This window comes from Loxodonta africana, chromosome X (assembly GCF_030014295.1).
Source record: "Loxodonta africana isolate mLoxAfr1 chromosome X, mLoxAfr1.hap2, whole genome shotgun sequence".
In the NCBI taxonomy this organism is placed as follows: domain Eukaryota; kingdom Metazoa; phylum Chordata; class Mammalia; order Proboscidea; family Elephantidae; genus Loxodonta; species Loxodonta africana.
Genome location: NC_087369.1, coordinates 131,576,805 through 131,602,598, shown reverse-complemented (window position 1 = coordinate 131,602,598; position 25,794 = coordinate 131,576,805). Strand labels below are relative to the sequence as shown.

At 42.5% G+C, this 25,794-nt stretch overlaps 1 protein-coding gene across 1 annotated transcript; it reads left to right on the top strand.

The window, feature by feature from the left end:
- Positions 1–1,896: 1,896 nt before the first annotated feature.
- Positions 1,897–20,214, top strand: CHRDL1 (chordin like 1). The gene is made up of 5 exons (XM_064278683.1): positions 1,897–2,027; positions 8,318–8,527; positions 14,435–14,602; positions 16,674–16,763; positions 20,007–20,214. Exons 1-5 carry the CDS (start codon positions 1,958–1,960, stop codon positions 20,135–20,137), a joined length of 669 nt encoding a protein of 222 aa, XP_064134753.1. The 5' UTR covers positions 1,897–1,957; the 3' UTR covers positions 20,138–20,214.
- Positions 20,215–25,794: the final 5,580 nt, after the last annotated feature.

Sequence of the window (25,794 nt, the reverse complement as noted above, 5' to 3'; positions counted from 1 at the left end):
AGAACTTCTTGTACTTGCAGCTTATCCTGGGTCAGCATTTCCTCTCTAATTCCGTCTCTGTAGAACTCCTTCCTTTTAGCAGCAGTAGGACAGCCACCAGCCAAACTGTCCTTTCTGTGTTCCAGTGTTCCTTTAGCAAAACCCTGCCAAACTTCTGAAGGGACAGAACAATCTGTAATGGCCTTTGAAGAATGTGAGTGATTAGCGCAGAAAAAGACATATGAGCCATTGTGGGAATGAAAAAGATTTGTGTTGATAGTCTGACACGTGTACGTAATAAATTGATACAAACCCTTATTTATTTTTATAGCTAGACTCTTTTTAGATAAAGAGAATAATGTTCTTTTTCAAAAGGCTAGAAAAGGTCCTCTTACCCCAGCTCCTGTTCTCTCTCTCCTTCTCCCACCCACCAATGCCCACGCCCCAAGAGGGAAATACAACTCCCAAAGCTAAATTTGCAACATACATGTCTATAGCAAATAACTTTAATAAATGTTTTGTGGGATGGTGGGGTCACTGGACCCCACAACTACCATGCAAAGGTTCCCTGCTATTTCTGTCACAGAATATAAGGGTTTCACTTTTTAATTGTCTGGGAAAGGATTTTTTTAATGAGCCCCTCCTCCTTCACTCCTAACATTTGCCCTTAGGATGCAATTGATGTTACTTGGCTTTAAACCTTAACATTTCATTCTTCATTCGTTCCATCCTCCTCTACCTCTAACCTACCTCAGCTCCTGGGGGGAGGGGTGGGTAGCAGAATAGTGGACTCATCATGTGTCTTGAATCCTTGCTGAAAGAGCAGTTATTATATTATGTGTACTACAGGGCTCTATACTTTTGTTAGGGACAACAGCTTTCATTTATTCAACAAATATTTAATGAGCACATTCTATACACTAGACACTCTTCTGATTACTGTGGGTTTAGCATTGGACAAAACAAAGTACTTGACTCTGTGGTGCTTACATTCTAGTACTGTCAGGTACTTTCAATTCTCTCTTTAAAATGTCTAGGGTATCTGTGCCCTGCTGTATGATCTCATATCATTGCCTGCATTTACAGTCTCAGTATATCTTATCTAAACTATACTTGACTGCTGTCTCTTCCTTCCATCCAGTTCACCCTACACATCATCAGGGGATTCCATTTTTTGAAACACAATTCTGATTAAGTCAAGTCCCTACTTAAAAAAAAAAATCCCAGAAGGCTTCCACACCCCACCTCTACTGCCTACCAAATAAAGTTCTCACCCCTTAACATGTCATTTAGAGTCCTCCATGTTCTGGTTTCAACCACTTTTGGAATGTTATCCTGCAGCTGTTCCCTTTTATAGACTCTTATGTTCTCTGCTACACCTTCTCAACTTGGAAATGTTTGCCTGGAATATTCCCCACCAACTCTGCCTGTAAAAAGTCTACCCATCCTTCATGGTCCAAGTCACAGACCCTCCTTGACTATAAGCTCTTCTTCTTCTCTGAATTTACACAGCCCTTTCTAATTCTGTGGCCTCTGTCACATTCTGCTTTGTGTGGCAGGCTACTCTTTTAACTCCTAAACCCGATTGTGAGATTCTTGGGTGTAGGAATGATGCTTTACCCTGTTCGGTTGTTTTTCCCCTCAGGAATTTGTGAACCTTGTCCAGTCTTCTACAAGAACAGTCTCAGCATGTGGCTAGTGCTCCTTTCAACATTGTCACATTCCTATTTCTATTGGAGTTGGTGAATGGGCAGTTATGATGAGAACTCATCCCTAAAAATTAATAAAAGTCATTGAATGGCTTTTAATGTATGTAACTCCATCTTTACCTCCTCATTGGTGGATTTTTTATACCATATTTGTCCTTGTCATTTTACAGAGACACTCTTACCACCGCTCTCACTATGATCCTCCACCAAGCAGACAGGCAGGAAGTCTTCCCCGCTTTCCTGGGGCCAGAAGTCACAGGGGAGCTCTTATGGATTCCCAGCAAGCATCAGGGACCATCGTGCAGATTGTCATCAATAACAAACACAAGCATGGACAAGGTAAGAGGCACCCACATCGGGCTTCAGCAGCCTGGGTCTTCGGAGGGCTAGAGCTGGGAAAGGACCTTTTCTCCCACACACATCATATATTTGCATGTTGACCACTCACCATTCAAGTCCACAAGTGACTCTAGGGGACTCTTAAACCAAAATCAAGCCCATTGCCTTTGAGTCAGTTCCAACTCATAGCAACTCTTAAAAAATTTTTTTTTTTTTTAACTCTTAAGGCTCTCCCAAATACAGCATTGTTCATATCAGGAATATCTGATCTTTATTTAGGACAAAAGGCAAGAAGGCAGCTAACCTAATGTCTACTGTGGGTGGTACATTAGCAGCCCCATTTGTGCTTGTGAAGCAGCTTCCAGCATTTTCACAGTTGCCGCTGGGAATTGGGAAAGTTTGTTGAGGCTTTAAAAAAATCAGAGGTTGTTTGCTTTCCAGTAGGCACCTAACTTTCAAAGGTACTCACTGTCAAACACTTCTGAAGCTCTTATCCATAACTTAGGAATTAAAAAAAAAAAAACAGTTATCATGTGTTGATTCCAACTCATGGCAACCCCCTGTGCTTCTGAGTACAACTGTGCTCCATAAGGTTTTCAATGGTTGGTCTTTCAGAAGTAGATCTTCAGGCCTACTTCTGAGGCAACTCTAGGTGGACTCAAACATCCAACGTTTTGGTTAGCAGGCAAGTATGTTAACCGTTTGTATCACTCAGGGCCTCTGCCTTAGGAATAAGGGTTCTTATACCTCTGTTCACCCCAGATTCTCCTGGAGTTCATGTTGAAGATATACATTCCTGGCCACACCCTCAAAGAGTCTGATTCAGTAAGACTGGAGCCCAGGAATCTGCATTTTAATATGCACTCCAGATGATTTTGATGCAGGTGGTTCCCTAAACACACTTTGTGTAACACTGGCTTAGGAAGAAGCAGAATTACAATCATAAATGCCTCTGAAAATTGTCTTACAATTTGTACCACTCACTGTTTCTCATATCAAACTTAGGCTTGGGTTAGGGGATTTGCCACCTGGTGGAGCCCATATTTCAAAAGAAGTCTCATGTTGACTCCATGGCCCAAACCTAGGGCTAGCCCCTTCCCTCTGACAGCGATATTGCTTAGGGTTTTGTCCCTATCCCACCAGCTTCATCCCTGCTAGCCGCCCCGCCCCCCATTTAGTATCATTTTCTCTTCTTTCTCTTCTGCTCTCTTTCCCCAAAATTCTTGTAAAACCCATTGCCATTGAGTCAATTCTGATTCACAGTGACTCTATAGGACAGAGGAGAACTCCTCATAGCATTTCCAAGGCTGTTATCTTTACAGAAGCAGACTGCCACATCTTTCTCCCACAGAGCTGTGGACCTTTCCGGTTAGCAGCTGAGCTCTTAACCACTGCCTCACCAGGGTTCCTTTCTCCCAAATTACCTTGATATAAAGGCTACTTCAGATGCCCCAGCTAGTGACTAGATTGAATTAAGACTCCAGCTGCAGTTTCTTTCAGATATCATTGTGTGCTACAAAGCACGCCTTGTGTCAAGAAATACTCCTACCCCTACGGGAGAGAGCTGGTGGTGAAATGAATTGCTTGTTCGGCCCCCTAAACTCTGGGTTCAGAATCCAGCTCAGAAACATCCTCTTCATCTGCACAGAGATTGACCATCCAGAAAATTTGCTTTAGAGACCTGTGTAGCCACCATAATCTCTTTAGTTTCGCCATGAGCATATTTTCCAAGTCCTTTGAGACCACGATCAGGGCCTCTAAGCATAGACACTCACCTGGGAAGTGCCTTAGGCTGCCTGACTGAGAAGGGAAAGAGACACTACTGAATGTTCAAAATGACAGTTGACTGTTTTGCCTTTTAAAGCCCACACAGGCACATTTCGGTACTTTCCTTGAAGCTGCATCAGATCTCACCTATCTCCAAATGAAGAAATGCATGTGTCTTGACCTTGTCCTGTATACAACTGATACTACCACAATGTACCTCTCATCGTCAAGTTGATTCCAGCTTACAGCAACCCTATGTACAACAGAACAAAACACTGCCTGGTCTTGCACCATCCTCTCAATCCTTGCTGTACTTGAGCCCATTGTTGCAGCCACTGTGTCAGTCTGTCTTCTTGAGGGTCTTCCTCTTTTTCACTGACCCTCTACTTTACCAAGCATGATGTCCTTCTCCAGGGATTGATCTCTCCTCTTGAAATGTTCTTTTTGACAATGAATGCAATGCCATTCCTCTTCAAGTTGTCATTCCTGGCATAGTAGGCCATATGATTGTCTGATTCACAATGGCCAATACCAGTCCATTTCAGCTCACTCATGCCTTGGGTATTGATGTTTATGCATTCCATTTCATTTTTGAAAATTTCCATTTTTCCTAGATTCGTACCTCGTATACTCCACATTCCTATTATTAATGGATGTTTGCAGCTGTTTCTTCTCATTTTGAGTTGTGCCACATCAGCAAATGAAGGTCCCAAAAGCTTGACTCCATCCACATCATTAAGGTCGACTCTGCTCTGAGGAGGTGGCTCTTCCCCAGTCGTATTTTGAGCGCCTTCCAACCTGGGGTGGCTCATCTTCTGGCACTATATCAGACAGTGTTCCACTGCTATTCATAAGGTTTTCACTGGCTAATGCTTTTCAGAAGTAGACTGCCGGTTTCTTCCTACTCTGTCTTAGTCTGGAAGCTCAGTTAGAACCTGTCCACCATGGGTGACCCTGCTGGTATTTGAATACCGGTGGCATAGTTACCAGCACCACAGCAACACAAAAGCCCCCACAGTATGACAGGCTGACAGACACATGGGGGTTGTACCTCTTACAACCAGCTAACTTGGAGAATTTGGCTGTGTACTACCATCCTGGCCAAGGGGCCTTCTGATCTGGCCACGCGTGGGCCAGGCTTCTTTGTACTTGGGCCACTTACTTGAGGGTGGCATTAGCTCACAAAAGGAATGACATGGCTGTTCGATTTTTATTATCTGCCTGAACCTCCACAAAAAATCGTTACACTGAAGCCTGGGGAAGATACAAAATCTTGGAGAGCAGAAGCATCTCCTCCAAACCAAAGAAGCCAATAGATGAAATGCATGCATGAAGACACCCAAACCAAAACTTGCCATCGAGTCTATTCCAACTCATAGGGATCCTATAGGACAGAGTAGAACTGCCCCATAGGATTTCCAAGGTTGTAAATCATTATGGAAGCGGACTGTCACATCTGTCCCCCACTGAGCTGCTGGTGGGTTTGAACCGCTGATCTTTGGGTTAGCAGCCGAGCACTTAACCACTGTGCCACCGAGGCTCACCCTCAAAACAACATAGGCCCAGTTTTCTCCCAGAAAACAACACAGAAACACAACCTTGACAATGTGTAGCTTATGAGGAGAATGTCCTTAGAAATGAGTAATCCAGTGAGAAATCCAGAAACCTCCTGGCCCAGCACCAGGAGGACTGTTCAGGTTAATCCTGACATGCAGCCCATCAACTGACCACTGGCTGTAGCATGCATACATCCATGGGCCCATTTCTTCCTGCACAGGCTTCTCTGGCCTCTACCCCCTCCCTAGCAGTGGGTGTAGGGGGGAGGAGAAATTCAATCAAACAATTGACTGCTTCTTACTTTTTTAGGCATCGTGTCAACCAGCTCTTCGGAGCGAGAGCTCAGCTGGTTCCTTTTTATGAAACCACAAACATGTTTTGTTTCCTTTAAAGGAAAAACAAAATCAAAGGCAGTTCTCTGAATGGGTTAAAGTGATAAATTATTAAACCAAATGATTGAACAACATGGGTGAAAAACAATCCGTTACAAAGAACTCCTACTATAAATCTCAAAAAAGCTAATCAAGCCAAAGCTAGTTGATCACATCTGTTACTAGTTAGATGTAAATTTCAGATTACAGATAAAAAAATGCTTTTGAAACTTACAGGCTTAAAAGAAGAACACTCAAAAATTAAACTCTTGATAAAAATAGTGGTATATTAGAAGTATTGGAAATATTTACCGTTGATCTGGGTTTGATTTGAAATTTATTGTTTTTAAGTTCTAAGGCATTGTAATATGAATTTGTGGAATGAGGAGGAATTAGGTAAAGATGCAGTTTGATTTTCAATCTTAAATTGCCTCCAATAGATTCCATTTGCTCCAAAAGTATTTCAAAGCCTTAAAAAAAAAAAAAAAAGAAAAGAAAAGTGTGGGGAAATGGACTTTGAAAATCCTAAATCCCATAATTTCCACAAGGCCTCTTCATTTTCAGGGCAGAGGCTCATCCCTTGATTTTGTCTCTGTCCTATAAAAGCCCCAGCTGGTTTACATTTATTCATTTGCCCCCATTGATTTGGATGCAGCAATTCTCTTCTGACCTTTCCATTAGAGTTCTCTGGAGAATCATTTGCCCCTACCCCCAACTCCCAGCTCCCCAGCTGGATGATTCAAAATCATCTTGAGAATTGGTTGGTGGGGAGAAGACTGTATTTCAACCTAGAAAACTGACCTCACCCTATTCCACTTCAGAGTGTGGGCTCTCACCCAGTCTGTTAGGAAACAGGGAACCGAGCTATGTAACACTAGAAGTGCTTCCCTGCTCTTCAGCATGTCTCATCCTTCTCCTTAGCTCTCTTGCTGATGATGTGGTCCTCTGAGATACATTTACTTGGTTTCTTCTTAGATTCAAAGAAGAGAAGGGATAGGACTCCACCGTTTTAATTTCAGTCCAGCCTAAGTTTGCTTGAAGCAGATTATGTGTCCACTTGTTCACATTGTCTAGAAGGGAGTGAGAGAGAAGGAAGGGCAGGACAGAGAGTAACATAACTGGCCTGTGGGTTCTGGTCATCTCTTGTCACTTGATCCTGTCCACAGCCCTGAGCCTCACAGTTTAGATATCAAGTCTCTAGTCTGTCGCATTGCAATGTTGGGAGCCTCCCCACCGGTTTAGGTTCTTGGAAATCTTTGCATGGATTGACCTGTTAAGAGTGCCCAGTACTCTAGCAGCTCTTGCAAAGGACAGGAAAAGGCAGCCAACATCATCCATATTTCCTAATGCGGCCCAGTGGATTTGATGAGAAAGAAATAACCCAGTGATTCATCCTTCTGAGGCAGCTGTCTTGCAGCCAAATCAGTCAGTTCCTAGAAACGCCCCAAGTGGGGTGATTTCTCCCACCCTAACCCCGCCTTAAGTGATACAACCCACCCTAGAGATGTTGTTGATTGGGATGCCGACAGGTCTCCCCGGGTATGATGAGGTGATGGGAATAATGAGAAACACACCCTGTCCCAGTCATGGCTTGAAATCTCTAGAACATCTCAGTGCTTTCAAAAAGAGAGAGAACTCATTCTCAGACTTTCTCATTCACAGGCCTTTGCAGTTCTTATCCTGGAGCCTAGCTCCGTGTCTTACAGTAGGAGCCAGATACATTTTGGTTGATTTGCTTTGAAGGATGTTCCTGTGGTCCCTTCCCTACATGGGCCCCTTGGCCTGCAGCCCAGATGCTTGCTTTTTTTTTTTTTTGAGGCCCCACAGAAAACATGGAGCCAATGACTTCACTCCCCATTCAACAAATGTGAGACTGCCAAAGGATATCTGTGGAGCAGGCAACGATTCTCTGTAGCTGAATCTCTATAGCCACTATGAGGTGGGAGACAGGAAATTTAATTACCTAAAGATTTGAGACATAAAAGTCTGCCATTTCACAAGCTGTCCAGAAGTGGATCCTTTTCCTCTCAATCTTGTCTTAGCACCTTCCTTCCCACTCCAGAGAGTAGGCCAGCATCATTAAACTTCATATCCGTCTGTGTGAGTGTATCAGGCACTAATACAGTTTGACATTCTGAATGGACTTGCTTCAGGATCTCGAAAAACTGGCCCTTTGGGAAGAGCAGCAGTTTTTGCATCTAGACTTACTTTCTTGTCTGGAGGCACATCCACTTGGGCCATACAAATCCCTCATGCATGTAGAGGTTTCTTGTCAGATATCCACAACAGATAGAAATCTACTTGCATATATTCATTCATTCCTCCATTAAAAAAACAAAATATTTATTGACTATCTACTATATGTCAGGCATTTGTGATCATCCAGAGGCCACTTTTGAACAACCAGATAGCTGCTGACAGTAGAACATGGCCCAAGCTGTTAATTGGTTGCAGAGGCCTCTCTGTCAGTGTATCTCCATAGCCATGACAAGAACAAAGGACACTTGATGTCTTCAGTTCAGGGCTTGATTTCTGAGCACAAGGGCCCATTTTAGCTCACTAGCCTTTAATTTCCAGTCCTGTGTTCTCTTCCAGTGTGTGTTTCCAATGGAAAGACCTATTCCCATGGCGAATCCTGGCACCCAAACCTCCGGGCATTTGGCGTTGTCGAGTGTGTGCTGTGCACTTGTAATGTCACCAAGCAGGAGTGTAAGAAAATCCACTGCCCCAATCGATACCCCTGCAAGTATCCTCAAAAAATAGATGGAAAATGCTGCAAGGTGTGTCCAGGTAAAAAGCCAAAAGGTGCGTTGGTTGGAGGCCCTGCCTTTGATTGACTGAGATCCTCACATAGTCATACTTAACATCCTTTGAGCATCAGAAGCCTAATCAACCTGTCATATAATTTTAATGATTGTAATTCTAATAATAATGAAGTTACTTCACTCCTCTCTTGAAGGACTGATAAGATGGTTCTTGGAAGAAATTTAATAGTTAGAATTCCTTGGGGATTTGCTGTGTCTACCATACCAACCTAACAACAACATACCTACCTAACAACAACATACCTACCTAACCACACCACCATACCATTGACCCGTGTGGTCCCAAGGACCAAACTTACCCTTGCTTTTCTAAGTAGTAAAGAGATGAGGCTATCATGATTATTAGGAAGAATAGTAGCACTTTTAATTTACATCACTATTTAACTCATAAAGCACATTACCCTTCTGAGACAGGATGTGATACAGGTGAGGTATAATGCAAGGAGGCTGGGTTCTGGTCCAATTTTCTAACTCGGTGTGGGACCTTGGAAATATGCCATATCCACTTTGAGCCTCATCAGCCTCTTCTGTACAATGAGAAGTTTGGAACAATTGTTCTCTAAGTTCCTTTCCAACACTAAAATTCTATCATTTCATTATTATTTCCCTTTTACAGATAAGAAAATCGAGTTTTAGAAAGTAAAATGACTTGCCCAGAGTCACACAGCTAATTGGTAATAAAACCAAGGCATAGAACCTAGGTCACTTCTAGCCCATTGTCTTTTCTAGGCCAGTAGAAAATGTTGATGTATAAAAAAGGTGAATTAATGATTTAAATAGTGATTTTAAAACATGAGCTGGATAAAAATGTAGTCTGTAGTATTGGAGTTGATAGAGTATTGGATTGGTAATCAAGCATTCTAGCCCTGGATCTACTAGATTTTCTGTATGACGTAGAACAAGTCACTTTATTATCTGAGCCTCAGTTTCCTTCTCTGCAAAATACGGGGTTAGAGTAGATGATGCCTCAGGATCCATCTAGCTCCCACATTCTAGGACTCAGTAAACCAGTCACTTCCAGGAACATGAATTTATCATTTCTTCTGCCTACCTGCAAAGCATTTCTATAAACACAGATGAAAAACCATACATCTTTACATGTAGGCAGAGAGTTAAATCATTTGTTCCTTCATCTTAGGCAATTCTTCATGACTAACAGGCAAACATGCACTCAGTTCATGTATATTTATTGAGCACCTTCAATACAATGGGCAGTGGTTCCCAAATTGTCTGCACATTGGAATCACCTGGAGAGATTCTAAAAATAACTGCGTCCCGTCCCCAAAAACTATGATTTAATTGATTTGGGGTGTTGCCTGGGCTTTGGAATTTTTTTTAAAAGATCCCCAGATGATAGTAATATGCAGATAAGTTTGAGAACCACTCATGTAGGCCCAGGGTGGTTTACAGTGTTTTTACTCAAAGTGTGGTTGATGGACCTGCAGCATGGGTATCATCCGAGAGCTTGTTAGAAATGCAGATTTTTAGGATCTCACCCAGACCCACTGCATCAGAATCTGCATTTGAACAAGATCCCCAGGTGCGTCAAATGCACACTAAATTTTGAGATGCTCTGGTCAATGGCACACACATAACAAAAAATCGCCCTTAATATAATGCCCCCCCACCCCCGCCACCTTCCAGAGTAAACAGGGAGTGGGGTGTGAGGAAGGACAGAGGCCAACAGATATGGAGTAGCGATATGGGGCATTAGTACTGATGAGGAAATGTGTGTGTTAGAGATAGGAGGTAAGCACATTCTAAGGATCATACGGACATTGGTGCCACCCAGCCATGGTGACCTACTATGATTTCCACATCTGTGATCTCACTAGATCCCCAAAACTTTTACTGTCACTTAGCAAGTAGTTCTACCAAAACAGTTTTCTTTCTGTCAAGGGTCTATCATCTGTAGTTACATAAGTGGTACAACAAGATAATTTCAGACAAAACTAATAGTTACCAAAATTACCCAGGTAAGATAAACCCTTCCACTGTACAATATTCCAATTTGAATCTCAGACCTTTAGACCAAATACTCTTTCATTGTGTGCTTAGGATTTTATTGATCCAGGTGATTCAAATAAGAGAAAGACTAAAAAAGGCAGGAAAACGGGACACACAATGGGCATTGTCTTAAATAATTGTCCTCTCAAATTGGTAATATTTATTAAAACCTTAATGTATATACTCTTTGGCTCAGCGTTTCCACTCCAAGGAATACTGAGAAGGAATCAGAGACATACAGTAATATATAGAAAAAAAGATGTTTGTTGCAGTGCTGTTAACAATAGTGAAAAATTGGAACCCACATGAAAGTTCATCAATATGGAAATGGTTAAAAAAAATTATGGTATATTTATACTGTGGAGTGTTATATTGCCATTAAAAATCATTGTAGACCAAGATTTAATGGCATGGAAAGATTTTTGCAATATATTAAGTAGAAAGAGCAAACCACAAAACAATATTACGATGTTAAAAAAAGTGTTTATGTATGGTTAATCAAAAAATTAAAAAAAAAGAAAGATTGGAAAGGTATATGGCAGAATGTTAACAGTGGCCATCTTTGGGTGACTGAATTATGGGTAATTCTTATTTTCTTCTTTTTGTTTATCTGTGTTTCCTAAATTTTTAACAATAAATATGTATTACTCTTGTAACTAGAAAAAATAATAAAAGTTATTATTTTAAAAACCATTCTCTAGAATCCCAGTTGGCAGTAAATTGAAGACCCTGATTAACTAAACTTGTTTTTCTGGACGAGCTGCTTTTCCTGCTTTCCCAGCCTGCACAAGTATATGGAGATAAAGGATTCCTTGGGCAACATGCAAGGAAAGAGTTGCTTTCCCATTCTGTGTACCTGTCTCTCAGTGTTTGCGTATTGTACCATTCCTCATGGTCCTGATCACCTAACAGTTGTCGCTGTCCACATAGCCCAGGGCACCTGCTGCAGGCACTCAGCGCCCACAGAGCATCAAAGGGCACGCACTCCGTCTTGCATTCAATCTGGAAATACATATTAAGTGCCAGCTGTGTACCAGACACTGTTACAGGCACTGAAGATAGAGATGAACAAGACAGACAAAGGCTACTTGTCATTATGGTCCTCATATTCTAGTGGGGGAAGAAAGACAACACAAACCAATCAGGTAATTTTAGGTTGTGGTGAGTGCTGCGAATTAAAATAAAGCAGGACCAAGAGATAGAGAATGGGGCGGGGAGCACTTTTAAAAGGGTGGTCAGGAAAGACTTGTCTGAAGAAGCGATATTGGAGCAGAGTCCTGAGACATGTGACTAAACCCCAAACTCACTGCCACTGAGTCGATTCCGACTTATAGTGACTTTATCGAGCAGAGTAGTACTGCCCCATAGGGTTTCCAAGGCTGTAAATCTTTATGGAAGCAGACTGCCACATCTTTCTCCTGTGGTTGGAACCACCGACCTTTCAATTAGTAGCTGAGTACTTAACTACTGCACCACCAGGGCTCCTAAGTGATGTGAAGGGATGAGAAATGGAAATATCAAGACATCACCAGGCTCTTACAAAATAACACGTGACACAGAGAAAAAGGAACAAGAGGAAAAGATCAAAGAAAATAAGAACAGTAAATTCAGTTTTTCATGTTGATAAGGGAGAAGCGATAAATAAAATCCACTGATGATCCAGCCAAAAGTTTCATTGCAACAAATGAATGCAGGCTACTCCAATAAGAAACTAGGGCCAAAAGAAAGCATGTGAGTTTCACCTCTCTCTTCCGTTTGCTCTGGTAGATACTAGCCTTGCCCTGCATACCAGTGGCCACCTACAGAGCTGTGTAGGATTGCCACTTCCTAAAGTGGAACCCACCCCTCACCCCGCCATACCACCCCAAGGGCTGGAATTCCCATAATTACACACTTCTCTTGGTTTATGGTCTTAAAAGCCCCTGTGACAACTTCAAAGACTCCTGGGCTGGGATAATACATCTCCTTCATCAGCCAACACCACTCTGTAAGGAATGATTTCTCAGTTTCTTAGTTCTGGAGAGAACAAGTGGAGCTCAGAACAGAAGCATTTCTCATGGGAGGCGGAAATGGCCAGGAATGACTTCAAGCATGCTGCATGGCATGCTCCCCTGGAAGGAAACCAAAGTAGGTGAACGTGGAGTGATCAGAAAGCACCTTGAGATGGAGGGTGTGGAATGAGGAAGATGTTGCTGAATAAAAAAAAAAGATGTTGCTGAATAGGTAGTTCCAAATATACACTTGGCTTATCCTTAACATTTTCAAGTACCAGCCCGGGGTGAGTCACTACTGGGTTTTGTTGTTTGTAGATCCCCTCGGGCTAGTAAATTAAGCTCTTGGATGGAGAGGGCATGGTGGGGCAGGATGACTCCTTAGGGCACTGGGAGAAAGTTTAGTATATTACAAGTACTTCCAGGGTCATCAAAGATTCCATATGCTGGTTATAGTCATGGCCAATGTTAAGCTAGTGAGCAAAGTTTAACAAATGGCATTCAGTTCTCATTCTAAAGGTGATAATTAAATACATGGTTGTTCCTGTACAGTCAGTGCCCTCCTCCCCAGTCAAAAAGTGCTAGCATACATCCCTTCATTTCCTAACATAACACCAAGAAGACTGGCTCACTGAGTCACTGAATAGCTGAAAAGACGGACAAAAAGAAAAAGCAAGTTTGATTCTTGGAGAATCCACAAATTGAGTAATCCGCCCTGAGAAGACTAGGTTTTGTCCACATAATGCCAAAATGGTGGTGGGGTGGGAAAGCTAATCAGGTCAGCAAGAGACATGCACTAACAATTTGATTACAGTGTCTAGTCCAAATGTGTCTGATTGACTAACAGCAGAGCCTCCCTAATGAGAGCCACAGATCTAAAGCACTCAACACTCAATGGTTTCACCCTCCACAACTTCTGCACATGTTCAAAGTTTCAGGGTGTCCTTGGCTTCTCTTTGTTGTTCTTGATTTGAGTGTACGCTTTAAATATACAGCTGCAGAGGGTGCTGATTATGAGGCTAGCAAGAAGCTAACTCACTAATAACCAACCAGGAGACATTTTTGTTTTGGTTGGGGGCTGAGGAGAGAAGAGGGTAGAGGGAACAGGCAGTATCACAGGGTTGGTATCTTTATGCCTGGGAGCTGAAATCCAACAGTTTAGTTTATATATTAAATGATCCACAGTTGAGGGATTTGACTAATTTTTTGTGTTTCCGAACCATTCATTTGGCATAGCATACATATGACTAATCTGACATCTAGGTTTTGGCGCTGATGTTGATCTGGTATTATCGTTCCCCTTACAAACAAATCAAAGAACATTCAGAAATGTCAAGCCAATTTGGATAGATCCTTTGGGCAAGTATGTGCACATAAATGAGTGTCATAAATGGTTTCTAAGTATACCTAAATGATGTCAGAGAAGTTAACCAAGGCCCTCTGTCAGCCCATTCCCTTAGCCTCTGTTGGCAACACTGGGCTGGACAGGCCACGATCCTGACCCAGTATGGAAAATTCTCTGTTCCTTTAAATGCCAGATTTGTACCTGGCCATATTCTTCCTCCTCCTCATGAAGGTCCCGTTGTCAGTGATGGTGGTAGGTGGATCCAGTTTATTTTGTGGGCCAGTGTTCTGCAGAACTGTGGGTTCTGTCATCACATAGACTTTAATCAAAGGTTATATGCTCCTTAGTGATTTGGTACTGTTGCAGGGGCTGCCTAAGCTAAGCAAATGAAGTATGGGTGGGACTTCTCTCTGTACGAATGTTCTTGTTGATTTTCCACTTTTGATAAATGTATGGTGTTATGAACAATGAGATATATAAATGCATGAGTGCACTTCTGTTTTTGGAAAACCATGATAAAACTCTCCCTGCCTCCTGATTCTAGAAGAACTTCCAGGCCAAAGCTTTGACAGCAAAGGCTACTTTTGTGGAGAAGAAACAATGCCTGTGTATGAGTCCGTGTTCATGGAGGATGGAGAGACCACAAGAAAAATAGCACTGGAGACTGAGAGACCACCTCAGGTTGAGGTCCATGTTTGGACCATTCGAAAAGGTGAGGAATTAAGGGGGCACAGGGAAGGAGGGGAAGACTCACCTCAATTTTGCCTCAGCCTGTTCCTCTGGGTCAAAATTTTTCCTGATTGCTTAGAAACTAACACATGCCTAACACAGTTATTACTGTGGCCTTTAAATTTAACTGTGGACTTAGCTAAAAAGTAAGCTTTGATCCTTGTAGTCTGTTGCCTTTCTCACACCACCAAACCCTGGAGCAGTGGTTCTCCACCCTGGCTACACGTCAGAATCATCTGGGAGACATTTTTTTTTTAAAACACCAATGCCTGGGCCCCACCCCCAGAGATTCTGAATAATTGGTCTAGGGTAGAGCCTGCGCATTTGGTGTTAATTTGTTTTGTTTTTTCCTTAAAGCTCTGTGGGTGATTTTAATGTGCAGCCAGGATTGAGAACTACCTGAATGCAGTCTGCCATCCTTTCCAAGACAAAGCTCGACAAGCATGAAAATCCATTCATTCATTGGGAAGCTAAATCCCCAGAGTCATGCTATGTACTCTGTACTAAGACAATCTTAAAACATCATCCCTGCCCTCAGGAAGATTATAGTCTCACTGGAGAAACAACCCCAGTCATAATGTTCAGTTCCTTTTCCCATTACTCTCACTGACAGCCATAGCAAACTGCATTCCTTTCACTGTGATCTTGCAGTTATTTAAACCATTCCACAGATACAAGACTAGTGTTTGTTTAGCAAGTCTGGTAAAATTTTTTAGGAATCCAAGAGGTGAGATTTCAATTGGAAAATAAAACACATTCCTTTTCTTCTGGCTCCCACATAAAGCACTAGAGTGCTTAAACTTCAGCGTGCATCAGAATCACACAAGGAGCTGCTTTAAAATGCAGATTCCTGGGCCCATTCGAGAACTGTGAATTCACTAGGCTTTGAGTAAGATTCAAGCATTTTCATTTTTAACACATAGCCATGTGATTCTAATGCAGGAAGCACTTGGACCATCCTTGGAGAAACACTGCTGTAATTGTGAGATTTTTCTCTCCCTTTTTACAACCACTTCTCTTTCTCTAAAGGATGTGTTCCTACACCTCCCCCCAAATATGCTAGAACATGTATATATGTTTCTCATCCATGCTTAGTTTTCCTCTATACCTAGGAGTGTTGATTTCCTCTCTCTACCTCCCTAGCTCTTCCATAGCTGGTCACCTAAGAAAAAGGACTATCATTTTAGCTTCTCTAGCAGTGAAGCTCACTATTCGTCTCCCCACATCTCTCACCCCACAGAGGCGTGTAGATGTTTCTCAGCTTTCTAGTGCAGCATCTAAGTAGCCTCTTATTCACAGTGCAGGGTCATCAAGGCCTGTGCTTGCTGGGCAGAGAATGACCCAGGCTTCATTTACTTTACCCCCTGTAGGCCTCTTGAGGGTTATTTAAGTGGGCTGGTAATGGTTGCTCTTTAACTGCAAGGCAGTTTTTAGTTGTTTACCTGTTACTCTGATAAAAACTACTGAGGCAAGGTTGAGACGTTGGGTGCCACTTTGTTTTAATTCTCCTCTCCTCATTTTTTTACAAGGGTAAAGGAGCTATTATTATTTCCCAAAGGAAAATAGGCTTTTCAGTGAGTTTAGGAACTGGGACAGCTTCTCCATTTACACAAACAACCTGTCTGCAATCCTACTGCTGGTTCTCATTGCTTAGCCAGGAGGGCTGTCCAGTGGTTTGGCAGGGACATAGTCTACCCAGACTTGGAGGAAGAGCAGAATTTCTAATACTGCTTTTGGCTGCAGAAGCTTCAGTCAGCACCCATGCTTGACTCCATGTGGCTTTCCCTAGGAGTGGGTCCCATGGTCAACAGCACTATCTCCCTTATCTCCATCCCCTGGAGAAGCCTAGAGGAGGCCATGGAGCCAAGGAAACAAATGGAGTCAATTATAACCATTGATCCATCCAAGTTCCTGGTTAAGCACATTACACAGCCCAGCTCGATACTCCTAAGCCCCAGTAATGAGATGATATGCTCAGCCCAAGCAGAAAAAGGAGTTGGTGGTTCCAGATAGAAAGCGCCTGACCACCTGCCCTACTTTTTGCTTGGCTCCAGGCATCCTCCAGCATTTTCACATTGAGAAGATCTCCAAGAGGATGTTTGAGGAGCTCCATCACTTCAAGCTGGTGACCAGGACAACCTTGAGTAAGTGGTACTTCCCTTTCTTTACTCCCCCCACCCTGGAAATCGCATCCAATTTTGAATACAGCATAATCCCAAATAAAGTTCCTCTGCGTTCTCAGTGAACGTTAGCAATGTTCATTATCAACATTAGCAGATTGCCATCTCTGCTCTGGGTGACTTAGCAGTGACTGGGGTGTCCGCATGTGAACTGAAAAGCTTGGACATGCAGAGTACAAACTCCGATGTAGTCTGAGTATAAACTACTCAGGCCAAGGTTTCCTGAATATCCTTAATGAAATTGCTAAACCTAGGGCCTCAAGAGGGTTGGAGAAAGCTTCGAAGATTCCAGGCCTTGTAGAGACTTTGCATCTGGAAAGATATGTCCTCTCGTGATGAAGATGAGAGACAGAGAGGAAATGAATGCATATCAATTCACTTACTTTATCAAAGCTCTGGGTCTTTTGAAACTACACCTGGGTAGTCATGTTTCTTTAAAAGCAGTCAGACAATCAAGCATACTTGTAGCTCTCCCACTTTATACGCTAGATGGAGCTTAGGGACTACATACCACTAGGCACTGGGGGGCAAGGGGGATACTTAACTTCTAAAGGAATAAAAGACACAGCCTCCATCCACAGGGAATTCTAATGGGCAAGACAGAACATGAAAATGCCTTAAGTGTGAATTAGTATACTTGGTATCATTCTGAAGAGTTAAATACCCAAGTGCTCAGGGGAATCTGCAAAGAACAATAAAAGGAGAGCCAGATGGGCTTAGTCAGGGAAGGCTTCGGGGAGGAGGTGAGGTTTTAGGGGGTTTTGAAAGAGCAGGGTGTGACTGGGCAACAGGTCAGGAAATCAGTCCAGGGAGAGGGTACAGCCTAAGAGAAGACTCAGACAGGAGCAAACAAGAAATGTGGGTGTGGGTGGGTGGGGGTGAGGAACAATTACAAAGGCCACATAGGGTGCACTGAAAGCAGAGAAAAATTATAGGTAGGGAGTAGTCAGAGGGCCTGGAAGAACCCAGCAAGAAGTTCAAATATAAGGCAAGTAGCATTATTAGTAGTTGCTGCAAACTTACGAACAGCATAGTGATTTCAAAATGGTGCCTTGGAAAAATGTCTTCTTGGCCGTCGGATAGATTTATTAAGCACCTACTTTAATGAAGCCAGATTATGAAGGGTCCAATATGCTAAGAGTTGAACTTGATCCTCTAGACGAGAGAACCTGAGTGGAGATTTTTAAGCAAGTGAACAATGCATTCGGATTTGTTTTGTAGGAAGAGGTACTTCTGGCAATGTAGAATGAAAGGTGGACTATTAGTGAGAGAGCTGGTGATAGTTTGAATTAGGGAGCTATTGCATTATATTAAGTCAGTGAGACGGGAAGAGAGGTCACTGTGAGAGACATCCATGAGGTTAAATCCGCAGGATCAGGTATCAGAGAGAGAAATGAGTTTGGAATGACTCCAATATTAACAACTTTATAGACTGGGGGAATAGTAATACCATTCACCAATAGGAAGCCTAGAGGATGAGCAGGTATTGGTGAAAAAAGTAATTACTTTCACTTGGAACATGTTTAGATTAAGATATTTAAGGGCCATCTAAGCAGAGATATCCAATAGGCAGCTGGAAATAGGGTTGATGAGGTCAACCGTTTCTCTTCTGCAGAAGACTGATGGAAAATAAACTGTACGATATGAGAATTCAGCAGAGGAGTTGAGAGTCCTTACATGTGAGTAAGGAGTAAATGAGGCAGAGTCTAGGATCCCAGGATCAATGACGTGGCTATTGAAATCATCGATTAATTTCAAAGAACATTTTTTTATTTCATACTCTGAGCAAGGTGCTATACTTGGCATCATGATGGAAAGATGATTCGGACCTATATCCTGCTCATGGCAGCCAAGATTTGGGGTGCACCTCCAACTGTACAGCTGAAGGAAGTGGGTAATGAGGTGATCCTACAGGTTCACCTAGATACAAAGAAGTACATGCTCCATTCCTTTATGTAACATGCCTTTCTGAGCTTGGCACATAGTAGGTATTTGGCAAAAGCTGCTTGTTCCTTGCCCAACCCTTTCCTCCTTTTTCCTTCTCCCTTCCAGCTGAGTCAGAGAGAATGGGGGAAAGTGAAGAATTCAAGGGAGACAGGAGTAGAGAAATGGAGTCCATAGGGAAGAAGGCCATGTTTCCATATGGCTAGGAAAAGAGATTCAAAATAGGTTGTGAATTAGGAAGAGTTTGCTTACCTTGGACAAGGAGTTCTCCAGGTTGCAGCACCATCAGCACAGCAATAAAGAGAAGACTGAAGAAGGTATCCAGGGTGGGAAGTTTGTTATGAAGGTTATTTGACAGAGCAAGATAATAGCAGGAAAAGAAACACCTTGCCCCGTCAAGGACCAGGAAAGTTAGAAAAAGGATGATCCAGAGACATAAAGGGGTTTCCGGTGGCCAGAACAGAACTAGCACTCAAAAATGTTTGCTCAATTAACATGACAAAATGGGGAAATAGAGAAGTTGGTAAGGAAACTTTGATAGTTGGACAGTTCCATGGAGGGAGCAGAGAAAACAGAAATGGAAAGGGACATGACCAGAAATAATAGAGAATGGAAGGGATACAGCTGGGTTTACTCAGTGTAGAAACAGATCACCTGGGAGATATGAGAATGGAACAATATACAGAACCATGAGAGGGAACCTAGGGGTGCTAAAGAACAGCATGTGGATATAGGAGAAAGCAGAGGTGAGCAGTTTTTTTTTTTTTAATGAAGGGTGGCAGGACTAGAGAAAAGAGCAGCACATAATCAAAGAACCCAAACAAATATTTGGGTGTCCTAAAGCCCCCAGTAACGAACCAGGTATTGTTTTCCAAAGTGCCTTGTTAGACCTGTTGCCAAGTGAGCTGCCTAAATAACCAATGAAATGATGGTGGAGCATTTTTAAATGCTAAATATACTGTGAAGATTCTAGGCATAATACTTAGATTTTACTTTTGAGAAAGCGGTTACGTATTATTCTTGGAATTCTTACCAATGCTATGTGTTGAAATGAAAACTCCATGGCCCACTTTCCTTATCTGCCCCAGAAATGCTTTCTTTCTTTCTTTTTTTTTTTTTTTTCTGAAACCATCTGACATTTGTGTTCCAAATTCTCTGGTGAGTCCGTGAGTGAGTGGGTAAGGATGGGGTATGTTGGTTTTACTCTTTATTTGCTCTGCTCTCCTTTTCCACTCTCCTGGTAACTTTGTGTTTGTCTTTCAGGCCAGTGGAAGATATTCACTGAAGGTGAAGCTCAGATCAGCCAGATGTGTTCAAGCCGTGTGTGCAGAACAGAGCTTGAAGATTTGGTCAAAGTTTTGTACCTGGAGAGGTCTGAAAAGGGCCACTGTTAGACTAGACAGACAGTGTTGGATAGGGTAAAGCAAGAAAACTCAAGCTGCAGCTGGACTGCAGGCTTACTTTGCTTAAGTCAACAGTGCCCTAAAATCCCAAACTCAAATGCAGTCAATTATTCACGCCATGCACAGCATAACTTGCTCCTTTATGTGGAGTGGTGTGTCAGCCCTTAAACATCTCCTCCAAGGAGACTAGAAGAGTCTTGAATTCTTTGTGGGAGGAAGAGGGATAGAACACCACAGCACTGCTCTAGTTTGTTGGAGAATCACATTTCTTTACAGGTTAAAGATCAAACAAAACCCCAGGGTTTCAATCTAAAAAGTTATTCAAATGAAAAATAGTGAAGGGAATTGCTTAGTAGGAGCTCTACAGTACAGAGTAATTTGTATGAAATTATACTTTTTGAATGTCTTACATTAAAAAAAAAATTTAAGCCACCCATCCTGACACACACATACATTAAACTACATCATTCTAAGGCAAGGCCAGCCTAGACTCTACCCTTCTTTCTCTTGCCTGGCTCCCAAGTAGCTTGGAGGTTGTTGACACCCAAGAAAATGAATAAGAAATTGTGAGCAGAAGGCTCTGCCTTTGAGTCTTTGGTGTAGTTTTTGAAATCACCAACTGTGATGTCACGATGAACACCATTTCAGAGCCATCTTCATGTTGAAGCAGTGAATAACTTTTCCCTAATAATACCACTTCTGTTTTCTCCCTCAACCTATGGGGACTCCATAAATAAGTTATACTTGGGTGAAAATTTTCAAAAAAATGAATTCATATAAAACTAAATAATTATTTAGTGAAAAGAGTGAATAAAAATCAATGAGACCATCATCACTTTTTTTTCAACTCACCAATTAATAGCTCAATAGTAACTAATTTTTCCTGAGGCCATCGTTCTGTGGCAAGAAAATTTAGGTTGAATTAATTCTAGAAGTTCCTTAAAGGGTAGTTCCCCTTCTACAAGTACAGGAGTTGATTTTCACTTTGCAAAGTGTTAGATCATCAGGAGAGTTATGGTTCATTTGAGGAGCTGGAAATTCTGATAAAGATCTTTATCCTAAACCTTCCTATCATCTACCCCTAAATGACCAAGCATGGGTTTGAATCAAGCATCCTAGAGAAGGTGGCTCCTAAAATGTCTACTTGCAGTCCAATACCAGAGTATAAATTATCCACTCTGAAGTCTGGCTTTAGAAATCATCTTTGTGAAGAAAAACTACAAATTCTCCACAGCAAGGATCTCAAGGCTGCCTTCTAGATTTGTTTCCTCTGAGGGGCATGAATGAACTCTAGTGAGTACTTAGACATATTTAGGACCCAAAAATCCCACATTCCCTGCTCTGTGACCATCGGTGAGAAGAATGTTTTCTTAGAGTATTTTACACAAATAGGGAAAATCATAAAAGGTCCAGTATTTACAGCAACCTGGCAAAAAGGAGTCTGTTCTCATAAAGAAACAAAAGGGCCTTATGGTCAGGACTTCATGGGACAAGCCTCTCCCTAGCCCATCACACACATTCTCCTCAGGAGAAGGAGGTAGACTATCCTGGGTTGAAAGGACACAGAGCATTATTTGTGGGAGGGGGAGTTAAACAGCTGCTGCCTCCCCACCCAGAGGTGGCCGTATTTCCATGGTGTGAAGACTAGTAACGGGATCCGGAAGTGAAACGGTGATTCCCCTTCGAGATGATTCACCCCAAAGCCTTCCACCCAGGTGTTCTGTAAAAGCTCAAGCTTAAGGGAACACCCAGAGAGCTTCCCTAGAGAGACTCCTGCCTCCAGGTCCTGGGACACACCTTTATAAAGTGCTCCGTGAAGCAGGAGCTGGGAAGCTATGTTAAGTCAATGTGGGAACCCCCCGCCCCACCCCAGTGTTTTATAGGACATAGGGAAAAGAGGCCAAGCCACCTGTAGTTTGTAGAGAAAAATGGATGTGGTTCTTCTTGTATATTTATTTGTAACATAAGCACTTGGAACAACAAAGACCATAAGCATCATTTAGCAGCTGTAGCCATTTTATAGTTAACTCATGTAAGCAAGTAAGAGTAACATAACAGTATTACCCTTTCACTCTTCTCACAGGACATGTACCTACATATGGTACCTATTTATGTAGTCACTGTATTACTGGATTTTTTAAATTAATAAACCGAAAGTGAATTTTGAAACACCATCCGCAGTAATGTGTGAGTGGTTTGCTCTGTTCAGTACTATTCTTGCATTGGGTAACAGGTGATGGGTAGTCCTGCCTGTTTCACACTCAGCTTGACACTCCTCTCACTATAGCATAGGAATTAAGAGTGTGAACTTTGGGGTCTGACTTCCTGGGTTTTTAATCCCAGCTCTGCACGTACTACCTGTGTTTGTCAGTCTCCCTAACTCAAAAATGGGCATAATAGTAGTACTCTTTACCTTTGCCTGCAATATTGTTGTGAGATTTGAATTGGTCAGTGCATGTAAAGTGATTAAAATAGTGTCTGGTGCATAGTAATCACTCATTTATAACCATGGATGTTCAAGGATGGAGTGGCACTGAAACTAGCCATTGGTTTCTGGTCTCCCTTGAAGCCAAGACTTTTAAGAGACTGGCGGCAGAGACCACTGACTTGAGTTTTAAGAGGATCCTCAATTTTGGTCTGCTTCTCAGTGGCAATTTTGTATAGGTAGCAGAATAAGAGTTTTGTCACACATGTTGATTCAAACTGAAATCCCACAGACCCCCAATGTCAGCTAAGCTTGTTACAGAGACCAAGATAAAAGAGTGTTTCAAGAAAGACAGTAGTCAAATGTGTCAAGTACTGCTGAGGTGTCAAATAATATAAGGACAGAAAAGTAAGCATTGGTGTTAGCAACATAGCAGTCCTTGGTGATCTTAGCAAGAGAAATATTGGTGGATTGATAGGAGCAGACACCACATTGGAGTGGATTATAAGAAGTGAGTGGGGAGATGAGGAACTGGAGACAGGAGCTAGATACAATTCTTTGGAGAAGCTCTATTGGAGAGAGTAGAGAGATAAGGTGAAGGAAATAGCTGGGGAAGGAGAGCTATTGTCTCAAATATGGGAGATACATGGCCATGCTTGACTACTGAGGGGAAGGACGCTATAGAAAAGATTGAAGATAATGGGGAAAGGAGAGTTAACCTATTGTGTAAGGTGCATGCTGCACCCCTTAAAATACAACAATTTTTGGCCCACAACCTGGACAGAATTTCAGCCCTTGGTGCTCAACGCCTTACCTTGATCTAGTTCCCCTCATCTATGTTAGCTTGGTCCCCCTTTACACCCAGCATATTCTCTTCTGGAGTGGTGGGCTATAAATCCCAATATTGCTCCACCCCTATTGGGGGAACTGTAGATAACTCAAAATCAGACACTTTGGCTACATCTTGCAGCACTCTTCACTTTCCATTATTACCCACATCCAAATTTCACCAAGTCCTACCAATGTGGCTCATATTTATTGGCTTTTGCTGTCATATTCTCTTGCAGGATCTTTTCTTCCCTATAGTGTCCAAACATCCTTCCCCCCCTGCCCCGTGGTTTCCAGGAAGCCCCCAAAATCATCTTACATGGGCCCAAGAACAAGATCTGCCTGCTACCACATGTTATCCATCATTTTATTCCTTCCTAGTTTGACCCTCCCCTGTGATAGGCACTGCAAGAAAAGATGTCCATCCACTGTCTCCATCACCATGCATCTCCTGACAGTCTCCACCATTGCCAGCTGACCTAGAGACATCACCATGGTGATGGTGCTCTGGAGTTCTCCATATTCCCCAGTGGCAGCATGTCCTATACACAAGTGGAGAAAATGCCCTTCTCCCTCCCTACAACTGATGTTACACTTTGTCACCTTGTATTAAACCAAGTAACAAATAGTTCTTGAGTGTGTATTATGTGCACCAAAGCAAGGTCTTCTTGTGCCCCAAGGTCTCATAGAGTTTTTCATGGAATTAACTCTTTCAGGTTCCACCTTCAGCCTTTTTCTTAGGGCTCAGTAACTGATATGCAGAGGCTATCCTGTGTACAAGCCTCCAAGATAGACACAAGATTGTCCTCCCAATCCTTCTCCCCCTTGGTCCACATGGACTGCTTCCTTTACCACACCAAAAGCCTCATGCAGATTGACTTCAGGGTGCCTACCCCACCAGTCTACCAAGCATGCCCAGATAATCCGAAACCTCCAGGTGGGAGATAGGTCTCCTTGAATGCAGAGCTCCAGCCACAGCGGACAGTCTTCCAAATACTTCATACACGTTTACATCTTTGTGCCTTTGTATATGCTTTTTGTGTTTTTTTGTATATGCTTGGAGAACTTGGGAAATCCTGGTGGTATAGTGGTTAAGTGCTAAGGCTGCTAACCAAAGGGTCTGCAGTTCGAATCCGCCAGGTGCTCCTTGGAAACTCTATGGGGCAGTTCTACTCTGTCCTATAGGGTTGCTATGAGTCGGAATTGACTCGACGGCACTGGGTTTGGTTTGGTTGGTTTTGGAGAATACGTATTTGTGCAGCAAGACCCAGTCCAAATGTCACCTTCCCTGTGCAGCCCTCCCTGCTCCCCTGCAAAATTGCCACCATTCCCCCTTTCTCCCTATGTACTGTATCCTCCACCCATACCAAGCAACTGAAGTTCCTGGAACATGCCATGTGCCTTTGTACACAGCTCCCTTTGCCTGGAATGGTCATCCCCTGATGTCTCTGCTTAATGAACACCTACTCACCTTTTAAAATTCACATTGCTCATCTGTGAGATCTTGTCCATCTCTTTCAAGCAGTTAGTCATTCCCTCCCCTCTGCTCTGAGGAAATCGCAATCAAAGTGGACATTATTGAGCACTTACTCTGAGCCAGCCACTGTAGTATCAATTTACGTGCATATTCTCTCATCTAATCCTCACCACATCCCTATGCAGTAGGTACCATTATTGATCCTTTGTTAGAAATGAGCACATTGTGGACATTCACCTTTTACATACCATTATATGTAAAATGGAGCCCTGGAGGCACAGTGGTTAAGAACTAGGCTGCTAACCAAAAGGTTGGCAGTTCGAATCCATCAGCTGCTCTTTGGAAACCCTATGGGACAGTTCTACTCTGTCCTATAGGGTCGTGATGAGTCAGAATCGACTTGACAGCAACAGGTTTGGTTTTAGTTTGGTATATGTAAAATGAAATATGTAAAACCCTCAGTGAGATGGATTGACAAATAGTGGCTGCAACAATGGGCTCAAACACAGCAAAAATTGTGAGGATGGTACAGGACCAGGCAGTGTTTCGTTCTGTTGTACATAGGGTTGCTATGAGTCAGAACTCTCTCAATGGTTATCTAACTAACTATAGGTAAAAGGGGAATTATTTGCTCATCCAGGGTCCCCCAACTAGATTGGGGTGCTCTGAGAGAGCAGGGAACCAGTGTCCAGCACGACCAGACATTCAATAAATATTTTCTAAGTGAATAGTCAGTCAATCTGATGAGATTCTTTGGACAGTTGGGAAAGAAAGCAGTTCAGAGAACACTTAAATATCCAGGGCCAAGGTAGTCCTTCAGTACATTTTCTCTGTACCGTGCTCCAAGGAAAACAAGTAAATTCTGTGTTTACAGATATGAATAAAAAAGTACTTGTTTGTTTTGCAAAAGTATTTGCC